This window comes from Papio anubis, chromosome 3 (assembly GCF_008728515.1).
Source record: "Papio anubis isolate 15944 chromosome 3, Panubis1.0, whole genome shotgun sequence".
NCBI lineage: Eukaryota > Metazoa > Chordata > Mammalia > Primates > Cercopithecidae > Papio > Papio anubis.
The window spans coordinates 97,528,655-97,542,097 of record NC_044978.1 but is presented as its reverse complement, the minus strand read 5'-3'; the positions used below and the strand labels follow the sequence as shown (position 1 = coordinate 97,542,097).

At 35.2% G+C, this 13,443-nt stretch overlaps 1 protein-coding gene across 21 annotated transcripts in view; it reads right to left on the bottom strand.

Moving 5' to 3' along the window:
• The window catches only part of FIP1L1 (factor interacting with PAPOLA and CPSF1), a 75,941-nt gene that overhangs the window by 48,921 nt on the left and 13,577 nt on the right, over window positions 1-13,443 (bottom strand). For 11 of the 21 annotated variants that reach the window (XM_021939140.2, XM_021939142.2, XM_021939146.2 and 8 more), the window contains 5 exons: window positions 11,867-11,931; window positions 11,109-11,216; window positions 10,600-10,730; window positions 10,242-10,310; window positions 1,808-1,917 (listed from right to left, as the gene is read on the bottom strand). In XM_021939140.2, the coding sequence (XP_021794832.1) occupies window positions 1,808-1,917; window positions 10,242-10,310; window positions 10,600-10,730; window positions 11,109-11,216; window positions 11,867-11,931 (483 nt within the window). The remainder of the gene's footprint in view (window positions 1-1,807; window positions 1,918-10,241; window positions 10,311-10,599; window positions 10,731-11,108; window positions 11,217-11,866; window positions 11,932-13,443) is intronic. The other 10 variants (XM_021939144.2, XM_021939148.2, XM_021939147.2 and 7 more) reach the window with 1 other exon arrangement.

Here is a 13,443-nt window from a genome sequence, read left to right as displayed (position 1 = left end):
GAACAAAAACCTTGGATTCACCCTTAACTGCTTTTTCCTCTACAATCTACATCCAATCCATCAAGATAGGCTATGGGCTTACCTTCTGAAATATATCTGGTATCCGACTTCTCAGTATCTCCACACCATCATCTTGGTCTAAGTTACCATTACCTCTTGCCTAGATAATTGCTGCAACCTCCTAACTGGCCTCCCTGTTTTCACCCATCCTAAGTAACTCTGTAGTCTGTTTTTAGTAAAGCGACTAAATCGAAACTTTAAAAATCTAAGTAAGATTTCATTGCTCTGCTCAAAATCTGCCAGTGAGTCCCCATTTACTTAATTTATAGGAAAAGCCAAAGCCTTTATAATGGCACACAGCCCTATGTAATCTGGCCCAAATTTTGAAAAGCCAATCAATAACAACAACAAAAAAAGGCAAAATACAGAAAAGTTACTGATTTTTAAATAGTTTAAGTATAATAGCAAACATCTAGAGTACTTTCTAGGTACCAGGCACTGTTCTAAAACACTACATAAATGAATCTGCTGAATGTATATAACATTAACATTATTAACCTTACACTGTGAGGGAAGTACTATTACTACATTTTACAGATTAAGAAATCAAGGCATAAGATGATCAGGGAATTTGCCCAATGACAGCACAGCTAGTAAGTTGCAGAGCCAGCATCTGAACTCCAGAAATCTGACACTCCAGAGACCAAGCTGTTACCAACACTCTATATTGCAGAACATCATAAACTCAATGAATGAAAATTAACCTCTTAAAAAATGTACAAGCCAAAAGAATACTACATATTAAAATATTACATATTACTACATATTAAAAGCTTAGCTATCACAAATTCTTTAACCAAACATTTTGAGATTATATTTAGTTTAAATAATCACATTTCATTATGTCTATGACAATTCACAAAAATCCTGGATTACTTTACAACATTTAATTTTGGCTGAAAGCTTCAAGAATCTTTATCTTAGAGCTAGACTAGATGCCACTGTAAGGTCTCTTCCTGCATTAGATTATTCTAAAATATCTCTCATAACAATACAAAACTGCAGAATAACAAAAACAGAAAACTATATAAAATAAATTTAAACAAGTAACACAAAAGTTAAGTGATCTGGCCGAGAACTAGTAATACTTGGGTTATTAATTTGTTTCAGGCCCAGACTTTAGTCATCTTATCTAGTGCAAGACTAAACTACTAACCTCAAACTTCGCCAGTCTTAGCCTACTATCCTTTACCAGTTTCCTGGTAATGGCATAACAGGGTAACCATTTGTCACATTTAAGTAAAAAAGACATTTTTTAGCATGTTTGCCTCTTACATCTGATACCTTCTGCAACATACGAGGTATTATCATATCAAACCAAACCACAACAAAAAATGGTTCCAATTTTAAAGATCTTCCAAGCTGAAATTTCAATAGCCTCTTTCACTAAAATTAGCAAAAGACCTTCAGGCCAATAGATATAGACTTAGAAGTCCAATAATTCTTTATGTAAGAATAGTGAGCACAGGAAACAGCGAATACTATTGTTACCACCTCTCTTGAATGTAAGATTGTTTCTTTATACATATACATAACTACATACCACACTTCACTTCTTGCTTACCTAGGCTTTTTAGATGGAAAAATATCAAGAAGTTTCTTGTGAAGAATTCATTTTGTACTAAAACAAAGTAGAATGTTCCAGTTTTTTGGTAGAACATTCAGAGCTTTTATACTTAATATAACACAAACACAATGTAAAGATACCAATGTCGTACAATAATTGAGTTACAACTACGTAACTAACCTGCTCGGTGGGAGCCCAGTCTTGAATAAAGAGGGAGGAGAAGTAAACTCAGCTTTTGTAGATGGAAGGGCTGTTTCTTTCTCTGAATTTCCAGTTCTTCCCTGCTGTACCTTAAAAAAAAAGGTTATTAGCTTGTTTAATTTAATACAAAACTCAAACATAATGGACTTTAGATGTTAAAATAAGTTTACAACATTTAATTTGAAGTTAAACATTAAGAATGTTTCTTTGCTGAATATTTATTAAAAATAGCCTATTTTAGAATAGTATTAGGTGAAAGGCACCAAACAGAGCATGGGATCAAAATGTTCCAACTATCAAAAAGTTCACATTAATAACACTTAGAAGCAGAATAAACTGTAATTCTTTGGCACTTTCATAAATTCTCGCAGATCACCACAAATAGGTCCCAGATACTTGGTTATGACTTCATGTTTTGAATTCAAGAAAGGCCTTGAAGAATTTTCCCATTCTGTGCTCACCACCCTTATTCTAAGAAAACAACAGGTGACCATTTTACCCATTCTGACCATTTTCTATTCAGACTGTGATTTCCTGTAACACAAATGTGAATAATCTGCTACTGTACATCCATACAATTTCTCCCATGACCATTAAAAGTACCATCATCCTGCCAGTTCAGTAGGCTTAAAAGCTTGAAGTCAATCACTTGTCTTAATACCTCTCCTCACTCTGTTGCCCAGGCTGGAGTACAGTGGTGCAATCACGGCTCACTGAAGCCTCTACCTCCCAGGTTAAAGTGATTCTCTTGCCTCAGCCTCCCAAGTAGCTGGGATTACAGGTGTGCACCACGATGCCTGGCTAAGTTTTGTATTTTTAGCAGAGACAGGATTTCACCATGTTGGCCAGGCTGGTCTCAAACTCCTGTCCTCAAGTGATCTGCCCACCTCTGCCTCCCAAAGTGCTAGGATTATAGGTGTGAGCCATCACGCCCAGCCTTCTCCCTCTTAATACTAATTTCAAAACCAGTTATCTACTTACTCCGTAATTTCTCCAAGATTTGCCTATCCTTTCTGCTCTTAGTAGAGACTTTGATTGTGGCCCAGTCACATTCCTCTAGACTGCTGAAATGACTTCTTTATGCTCTTCTGCTTTTATACTCATCTTTTTATCTTAAAATTACCATCAAACTATTCAATTTAAACAAACTAAATTCAAGTTTCCTTACACTTAAATAATATCACAGCATATTTTATGTTCTATTTAAATTCTATTTAAATTCCCTGCTCCACTTAAATTCAGCATCACTCTCCTTTCCCATGAGGCAAAGGCCAAGACAATCTTAAGACATTTTGACTGATATATCTGAACTACCAATTCAGTTCCAAAATCATCTACCTCCCAACTAATCATTGTGTGAGAAAAAGAAACTCTTCTACACTTAAGCCATTATAGTCAGATAGATCTCTTATTAATAGTGTCCAAACCAATCCCTAATTGATACCCTCACATAATGAGGATTTTACATTTAGTTTATTTGAAAATGAGTTCTAGCACTTAAAAAAAATGTTTTTAAATGCCCTGATTCTAATGAGATGATGAGAATCAGCACTAAGGCAATGGGAACAGAAAGAAATGGACTTGACAGATACCTGACAGGTAAAACTGACAGGATCTGGTGAGAGAATGTAAACATTATTCATTCATCATTTATTGAATATCTATTATGTACCAGAAGCTGATAGAGAGAAACACAACAGGATCCTGGACCTTAGGAAAAAACAAACACACCAACAATCAGAGCAATATAATAAATATCATGACAAAAATCTAAGAGATAAAAGATGTTATAATAACACAAAAAGAAATGCATTGTTCTGCCTGGGGATGTCAAGGAATATTCAGAGTTGACACTATTGTCCCAACTGCTCCCCTGAACACCAGTAATTTCTGTGTAACTTCTTTCACGTCTAACGGACATCTCAAAGTTACCATGGCCAAAACGAAACTACTAATTTCCCCTAATCTGATCCTCTACAAGTCTTCCCCATATAAATAAATAGCACCATCATCTACTGAGCTGCTCAAGGAAAAAAACCATAGAAATTATCTAATACATATCAACACCCAATATGTCAACTTTACCTTTACAATATATATGCCAAATTCCAATCTGTGATCAGTAACCTTCCTAGAAAACACAGCTGGCAGTACTGTGAGGTTTGTCATTTGTAAAGAGAGTCACACAGATATTCCAGACTATTTACAGATTGTTTGGTTTACACCAAAAGCTATCGCTTCACTTTTGTGTGACAGAGAAATAAGATTTCAACAATTCCTTTTCGCATTTTTTATTTTTATTACGAGCCTTTTTATCAACAGATAGAGACTACCTAATTTGGGCATGAGAAGAAAACAGCACAGACACACTGCCTTCAGTGAAGATGCATGCCACTCCATTAATGAGCACCCTTCCCCTGAGGGAGGATAAGAATAAAAACTGTGTTTGGACCACTTGGATTCAAGCTCTACCACACAGCTCACTCTCTGGTGATCACTGATCTCTCTAGCTAACTTTACTGATTCTACCAGAAGAAGAAGAATGAAGGAAAGTTACTCAACCACCCAAAAGAATCTCATTACGGCAATAGTGTGATTGCTTATAAGTTCCCATACAAAAAGGAATCCTTTCGAAGCACCTGGGATGATGCGTTAGTATCACAGGATTTTCTTCTTCCTGGTTTCTCTTCACAGGGAAAAAAAAAAAAATATGAATTCAAAAGAATTCCAGTCTGAGGCACAATCACTTGCTTCCATAACAAAAATATCTCATCTTTTTCGGCACATAAATATTCTTTCATTGGTTAAAAAGAAAAATACTCTTTAATGTCTTAGAACTCTCTGGTGGTAAAAACTGCAGATTTCAAAATTTTCCTTTCATATTCCTATAATTCTCTGAAAGTATTAAGTCTGTGTATGCTTCAATAATTTAGTTTAAAAAATGCTCAATCTAAAAAAAAAAATAAAAAAAAAAATAAATAAATAAAAAATAAAAAATGCTCAATCTGAAATCAACTGCATTGACCATTTGGCTTTGCACGACAGGGAGAAAATAAATGGTTCACTGGTTATTTATACAGAGAGACTAAGAAAGAAGCTATTAATTGCCACTAATTTTATGACAGGCTTTAATGTTTATGAAAGCATGATTTTTTAATTTTATGAGCAATATCCATTTGAGGTTGTAAAAGAAAGCATACGATTCTAACTGTAGGCCGAGCATGGTGGCTCACGCCTGTAATCGCAGCACTCTGGGAGGCCAAGGTGGGCAGATCATGAGGTCAGGAGTTTGAGACCAGCCTGGCCAACATGGTGAAACTGTCTCTACTAAAACTAAAAAAATTAGCTGGGAGTGGTGGCAGGCACCTGTAATCCAGCTACTCGGGAGGCTGAGGCAGGAGAACTGCTTGAACCCGGGAGGCAGGAGAACTGCTTGAACCCGGGAGGCAGAGGTTGCAGTGAGTCAAGATCACGCCACTGCACTTTATCTAGCTTGGGTGACAGCAAGACTCTGTCTTGGGAAAAAAAAGATTCAAATTGTAGTTCATTTTGTCTCAACATAGAAACATTTGTTTTTGAATCTTTTCCTCACCATGTAATTCTAATTATAAGAAGCCGATGTTTTATTTCCTTTGAAGTTCTATTATATCAATGATTCTTTTGTATAGATAATTCCTTTAAAAGGCCTACTTAAAGTTAACATCTAAAATACAGTTATGGCAGGGTGCAGTGGCTCACACCTGTAATCCCAGCACTTCAGGAGGCCGAGGCAGGTGGATCACCTGAGGTCAGGAGTTCGACACCAGCCTGGCCAACACGGTGAAACCCTGTCTCTACTAAAAATACAAAAACATCCAGATGTGGTGGTATACACCTGTAATCCCAGCTACTCGGGAGGCTGAGGCAGAAGAATCACTTGAACCCAGGAGGTGGAGGTTGCAGTGAGCCAAGATCGCACCATTGCACTCCAGCATAGGCAACAAGAGCAAAATTCTGTCTCAAGACAAAAAAAAAAAAAAATCATAAAATACAGTTATGCCAATGAAATCCTACTCAGGGTGATATCTATATCCACAAGATGAGTGCTCATTATTCTAACAGGATTTGTTGAGGTGCTTTTCAACCCTGTGATGCTGAGATATATAAATAAGAAATCAAAAAAATTAATACAGATATACACACATACACACACACACACAAAATTCCATCACCTTATTATTATGTCTCATCCTAAAATAGTACCTGGCACGCAACAAGTACTCAATAAATATTTGTTACTTGACTGACTTTGGGAATCAACTTAAATGTCACTCCTTCAAACTCCATAGAACATGTAGTTTGTATCATCTTTAGCATGATTATTTAATTAATATCTAAATTTTCCCATTAAGCACAATAAATGTCCAGACTATAGGCTCCATGTCTATTATGGTGACCTCCCCTTCCCCACAAAGCCTAAGATACTTCCTGGCACAGTCAATGCTCAGTTAAAAACTGGGAAGGAGGAACCAGGAAGGACTGGAGAAGAGATGTGGAAGAGATATTAGAAAGAGAGAGGTGAGGTAAGAGAAGATATTAGGAAAATGGCACAGATTTTTAAACACACAAAAATTGCCTGTGTTTCCCAGCTTTTCTTTTTTCCTTAATTTCTTCATAATATCCTCATTCTATTAAACAACTCTGAAAATCCTCACTATTCTAGCAACCTTTCTAGTCAACTTGATTTTCCATTTGTTTATATTCAGATGTTACACTCAAGATTACAGACTCAAAATTTGTCTAACCAGAACATAATGAGATGATTTCATATGACCTAATATCTTAAGAAATTACCATAAGACATTGTAACTAATTTTCTGAAAACAAATTTACGTCAGAACTGACAAATCCAAACAAAACTTAAGTCTACAACCTTGAGAAGCTAAATACTCACCCAAATTATGCTACCACTGTACTAAGTTTTAAAATTATTTTTGAAATTTCCTTTGGCTGCCTATCATAGCTTCATTTATAAAAGTTTAACTTTACAAACAGTATCTTAAAAAAAAAAAACCTTGTTAAGTAAACTAAGGTGTATCCAAATAACAAACTATGTAGCCATTTTAAATTATATTTATAAAAAAATTTTAAGAACTTATGAAAACATTACTACATGTTAAAAGTCAAAAAAAGGAAAAATAGACAACCATAAATGAATTATCACAATTTTGTTTCAACCCATAGGAAAAAAATTAAGAAGGCCACAAAATTTAGAACTTTGAAATTAGATTAAAAAATAGTAACTGACTGAGCAGACCAAAGAAAACTGAATCCTAAGCCAGCAATGAGAAAGCAAAGACAATGATTATCATGTCAGGACCCTCAAAAATTCAGAAATTAGAAGCTCCAGTTACCAGAACATTTGCATTAGCCAAGTATATACCCTCTAGATAGAATACTGGAATATTTTATCTGAAACAAATCTGATTACCACAAAAAGAAAAACACCTAAAACTACAGCAGGGAATGTGAAAAAATAGCCCTCCCGTGAAGCCTGCAGTCAAGCAAGTTCTATTCAGATGCACAGAGCTTCCAATCAATTTTAGCAGTCCACCCTTACATAAGTGTATGGCCAACAATCAACAAACATCTCAGAAAAGTCAAAGTCAGAAGCTGAAAGTACTAACTAAAATAATCAAGTTGAAAACAGACTATGCAGGAAAAGAAAATCTAACAGAAACAAAACAGCCTATCATTAATATCCTTTGAAAGAGGGGGGAAAAAGATATTGCATTACTGTAGGCATGAACAATAAGATGCCACAACTAAATAATAAAGAAAACTTTTCTTGGAAATTAACAGCAGAAATGAAAACTAAGTGGAAACATTTTAAGAATAAAAAAATTCTCCCAGATAATGGAAAAGACGAAAAAGAGAAAAACAATAAAAAAAATTTAGAAGACCATTCGAAGATATCCAATATTCATCTAGAATAGAACAGAAAGCAGAGAAAAAAGTAAAAGAGAAAGTGTTCCACAAGTGAAGCATAAGTGCTTCCAAATCGAGAAGGTATAACTGAGTGCTTGGTACAATGGATGAAAACAGACCAAGACACGTAACTGTAAAATTTCAGAAAACTGGTGACAAAGCTCATAGATTCACAGTCGGGGGCGGGGGGGGGGGAAAGAGCTATGCATGTGTGCACAAATGAATAAAAAATATTTTAAGAAATCGTTGTAGTCAGTGTTTTCTCATGCATACATATTATCTATTCCCACTAGTCACTTCTCTCTTGCCCCTCACTCTAAATTATTACACAATTGTTTTTGCACCCAAATGAGTGGCTTTATTTTTACACCTGTTAAATTTTTTCCTTTATTTTGCTTTTTAGTAAAACTTTAATCATATTGAAGTATATAAAAGGCTGTTACCTCAAGAATGTCAAAACACCATTAAGTGTTGAAGCTGCATAAGCACCTAAGGGTTCATGTGTACTATTCTACTTGTTACTGGGTTTGAAAATTATTTAATGAAAAGTAAATAAAGTTATCTTAAAGAGGCTGATGGGTTGTCTCACACTTAAGGATGAAAAAATTCTATTTGCAGTAGATATGAAAATAAATTTTAATTCTTAAATCCACTCCTTTGCCCATTCACCCTCGTAAGTGAGTTCAGGCCCTAGTTCATTTCATTCCTATAGTATGGCAACATAACCCTATCTATTTCATATCCCTTTCATTCTACAGCCCATCCTGCTGCCAGTTCCTTTTCTAAAAACCAGATCTGCACTTCATTCTACTGCTCAGGAACTTTCAAACAGCTTCCTATTGGCCACACAAACGTCTGCAGGCTAGTTTAAAATCAATGTCCTGCTCATTATGGTCCTATTTCCAAAATTTCTTACAGACCATAATATACATAAAGAAAAAATGTTTGCCACACATAGTCTTAATACACACCCTCTTCCCAAATCAGTATTTCTACCAAACATGTTAGTATTTAAACACACTATCAAGGCAAGAAAACCATGAAGACTGTACCCATCAAATTCAAATCTTTCATTCAGAATCCAATCAGAATGGATTGACCTGACCTCCTCTCACATAACCAAAAGAAACTTCAAAATAAGTTTTTCAGTACACAGTATGTATATAAAATACACATTCATAATGGCTACCTTCAATGAGACTGACCCCTAGGAGTTTCTTTTTATTCTCTTTTTTAAAGTCTACTACAAAAAATAAAGTATACAGAAGCTAACAGTTTATGATGGCAGTTCTCGTTTCTATTAAAAAAAAAATAAAATGCACTGCTGCTAATGAACTAGTTCATTAAGACAACTTTTCTACCCATTGTAGTTAAGTTTAATATATTCAATGCCATTATAGACAATATAACCCAAAAAAACCTGATGACCCTTTAAAATACAACAGACATCACCACACACTTTCAAAATATTTGCAAAAGAAGAACCAAATATACAAAGTAGAATGTAAATTAAAAATAAAATTATCTATATAGAACTGTGTACAGTAGAGTGGTTTATCTGCAGACACAGCACACACACTGCATAAGGCAGTATTCTGGTGGACAGGGCTGCAAACCCAAAAGGGGAGCAGAGGTCTCTTTCCAGTCCACTAAAGTTCCCTGAGTATATAACCCAATCTAAAAGCCACTCCCAATCTTCACCTCAGTGTTATTCAATACAAGAATCAACCATCAAGGTAAAGAAAAAAGAGTACACAACCAGTTTTCCATAAAAGAACTATGACAATATACTATTATTCTTTGGACTGGGTCTGTGATCATACCATGCAATGGAGAAGCCAGAAACCAGACTTGATACACAAGTTGTAGTATCAACCTCAAAGTCTCTCACATAAACCTACTCCTTTCAAGTACCAATTTTTAAAATCAATGGCTTTATCTCATTCTGTTGAGTTCTTAAAGCCTCTCAGAGAATGTCTAAGATTTTTGAAGATATCTTGAGCTATCGGGGCATTACACCAATGATATCAGTGTTACCAGTATCATAGAGATAAACAGTATGCCACTTCCTTACCATTTTTTTTAAAGAAAACAAAAAAGTCTCCAATTCTGTTGATAAAGATTAGAGTATTATCTACAATGAGAGCTTAATCTGTTGCCACTAACTTTTCTATCCTACAAACACGTATTACAACTCAAAATGAAATCACAACATATAGCAAAGAACAGTTTTACTTGGCATTTGTTAGTATAATAGGCTATAAATTCACATGCTTGCAAAAGTGGAGATAAAACAACAATCAGCAAATTTGTAAGTCACCAGGAAGCTGAAGGTTTGGAAAAAAGGTAGCTATTTCCACTTTAAGCTTGTCCCTTGAGTAGTGGTATGGGAGCAGACTCAAGAACAAAAAATGAGAGCAACCAAGGATAATTTACTAAAATTCACCTTAAAAAGATTGAATCTGCCATCTTGGATCTCTGCACCTGGTGTAACTTCCATAGTACAGTCTTCGGCCTAAGTTAAATAACATATTCCCCATTAAGATACCACATAATATTTAATTAATAGGCCATATAAAGACAAACTAGCTGTGGCTAGTCTGTGATTTGAAAGTAAGAACATCAGATAATCATTAATACAAAACTCTAAAAGGGAGGGAAGGGAAAAACAAACATGGTAAGCAAAATGGAATTTTTAAACTATCGTATATCATTTAACCACTTTTATAGGGAAGTGATTTATTTGGGGAGTAAAAGTGGGACGGTAGACAAGCCAAGGGTATTCCGGAGTATTTCTTAATTACCGTAATTTTATTTGTAGTAGAAGTTACTGGTATAACTTCAAGTCCCATTCGTATCCTCTTTTGTTTTTCACAGTAAGCTTTCCAGGTATCTTCATTAAACCCATAATTAAAATAATCAGAAAGATCAGCACCTAAAGATAAAACACATCTTTAGTGTACAAATATTTCAGCTCTATTTTTATGCAGCATCAAAAATATACTAAACTATAAAAATATAAATTTAGAGTTCTATCAGTTATCACTCTATCATTTATGGTGGCAAAAAGACTATAAAATTTTTGATCAAATTATTTCCTTTAGAAATGTTATTATAATAAACAATAAGTCTACATTTTAAGTAATATGAGGCCGCCAGTAAGATTTAATAATCCAAGTCATTATTACTCATCATTTGCTTAAGACAATTAAAATTATAATGAAAAAATAAAAATCTAAATTGATGCTCAAAAAATTTTCTGATGACTTCACACTAAAAATATTGAAATTAATATAATCCACAACAGTCTTACCAGGTTTACGCCATGGTTTATCTTCAAAAGAATCCAAATCTACCTCTAAGAGTGGAACTCCATTAATGCTTCCAGGTGCATCAAGGTCTACTCCTTTGACTTTTGTTCCTGTTTTATAAAATTACAAAATGAAGGAGCTACACTTGCAAGAAGTTGGGACATACCATAGACAAACAGAAAATAGAAACACCTTTTTACTATTCCTGGCACACATACACACACAAACAGAAAACAAACATTTTTTTACTATCCCTGGCAAAAAACCTGGCAAGCATTCCAAACAAAGCAGAGCCTAAAATATGTGCTACTGGACTATTTACAGAAAAAATTTACCAGTCCCTGTGATGTATGGTCAAAAATTACCTTTAAAAAGAGCTATTATATTATCACCTTGGCCAGGCGCAGCAGCGCACACTTGGAATCTCAACAGTCTGGGAGGCCAAGGCAGGCAGATCACTTAAGCTCAAAAGTTCGAAACCAGCCTGAACAACATGGCGAGACTCGGTCTCTACATAAAAACACAAAAATTGGCCAAGCATGGTGGTGCACGCCCACAGTCCCAGCTATTTGGGAAGGTGAAGTGGGAGGATGGTTTGAGCCTGGAAGATGGAGGGTGCAGTGAACTAAGATTGCGCCACTATACTCCAGTCTGGGTGACAAAGTCAGACTCTGTGTCCCACTGAAAAAAGAGTGATTAAGACCTATTTAAGATATGTGCCTTATTTCCCTACTGATGCAACAGAAAATACAAACTTTACCTGTAGTTCCATAAACTCTTCCTCCTGTCTTGATGTTAAGATTTACAGGTGCTGTACCATAACTCCTAAAAACAAACAAACAAAAAACCAAAAATTATCCTGAAAAGCTTAAACAAAGCAGTAATATTTCTATTTTTATTTTTCTATTTTTTATAATTTCTATTTTTATTTTTTAAATTTTGGATAGATGAGATCTCACACCATGTCGTCCAGGCTGGTCTCGAACTCCTGAGCTCAAGCAATCCTCCCGCCTTGGCTTCCCAAAATGCTGAGATTACAAGAGTGAGTCACCGTGCCCAGCTAACACACATTTTAAAAAAACATTTTAAACTAGTTTCTAAAGTCACTTGCTCAATAAAAGGCAAAAACATTAAAAAAAAAAAAAACTGACTTGTTTCCATTTCAAAAATCTCTTTGCCACTAACTCAACATTCTACTGTAACAAACTTCACAAGAAATAAGGCTAAGAAGGGAAACATAGTTTATACCCCTTTTCTTCATTTCCTTGCCTGCCAGTTATTACACATACAGCAATCTTAAGCATAAGTAAAATTCCTCCAACTTGTTGTTAAATCCAGTGGCCTTTCAGTTCTTCCCGCAGTTGATATTGTTAATAAATCCTTTTTCAACCATTCATGGAGTCCATAATAGAAATTTATTGTCATGAAATTCAAAAATAAGTCTAGCATGAAAGCAGAACAGTGTTTACCGGTGGTGGGTGGTTAATGACCAAGAGGAAAAATGAGAGAAACTTCTAGGATGCCAATTATGTTTCATATCTTGATCTGGTTGTAGTTACATGAATGCATATACTTGAAAAAAGTATTAAGCTGCACCTTTTTAGATGTAATATAATACACAATGATAAAGAAAAAAATTTCTGAAGTTGGACCAATCCACATTCAAATGTTTTGTCAGTTGTTAGTGTAATCTTGGCCAAGACATCTAAGACTCGTATATAATTATTTGAATATTTCATTGCATTTATACTTGTATAAATGAGCCTCATATAAATTTTCTGTAAGGGGTTACAGATAGTTCTTTACCTTTTTTATATAATGGATTCTTATATATGCGTAGTATTATCAAATATACTAATTAAAATAGACTTTTCTGTTACTAGGGAAATTAGAAGAAAACAGGAATGGGCAAAGAAGGACCAACTCCCACTGAACAAAAAGATATCAGTAAGACAGCAGGTGATGGCTCACACCTGTAATCCCAGCACTTTGGGAGGCTGAGACGGGCAAATCACGAGACCATCCTGGCTAATACGGTGAAACCCCCTCTCTACTAAAAAATAGAAAAAATTAGCCAGGCGTGGTGGCGGGCACCTGTAGTCCCAGCTACTCAGGAGGCTGAGGCAGGGCAATGGCATGAACCCGGGAGGCAGAGCTTGCAGTGAGCCGAGAACACGCCACTGCACTCCAGCCTGGGCCACACAGTGAGACTCCGTCTCAAAAAAAAAGATATCAGTAAGACCTCAAGTCATAGGTATTTTCAATGATATGTTTCTCACATTATATTCATGTGACATATTTGGTTCTTTTCTCTCAGAAGTTCAGCCATCTGGACTT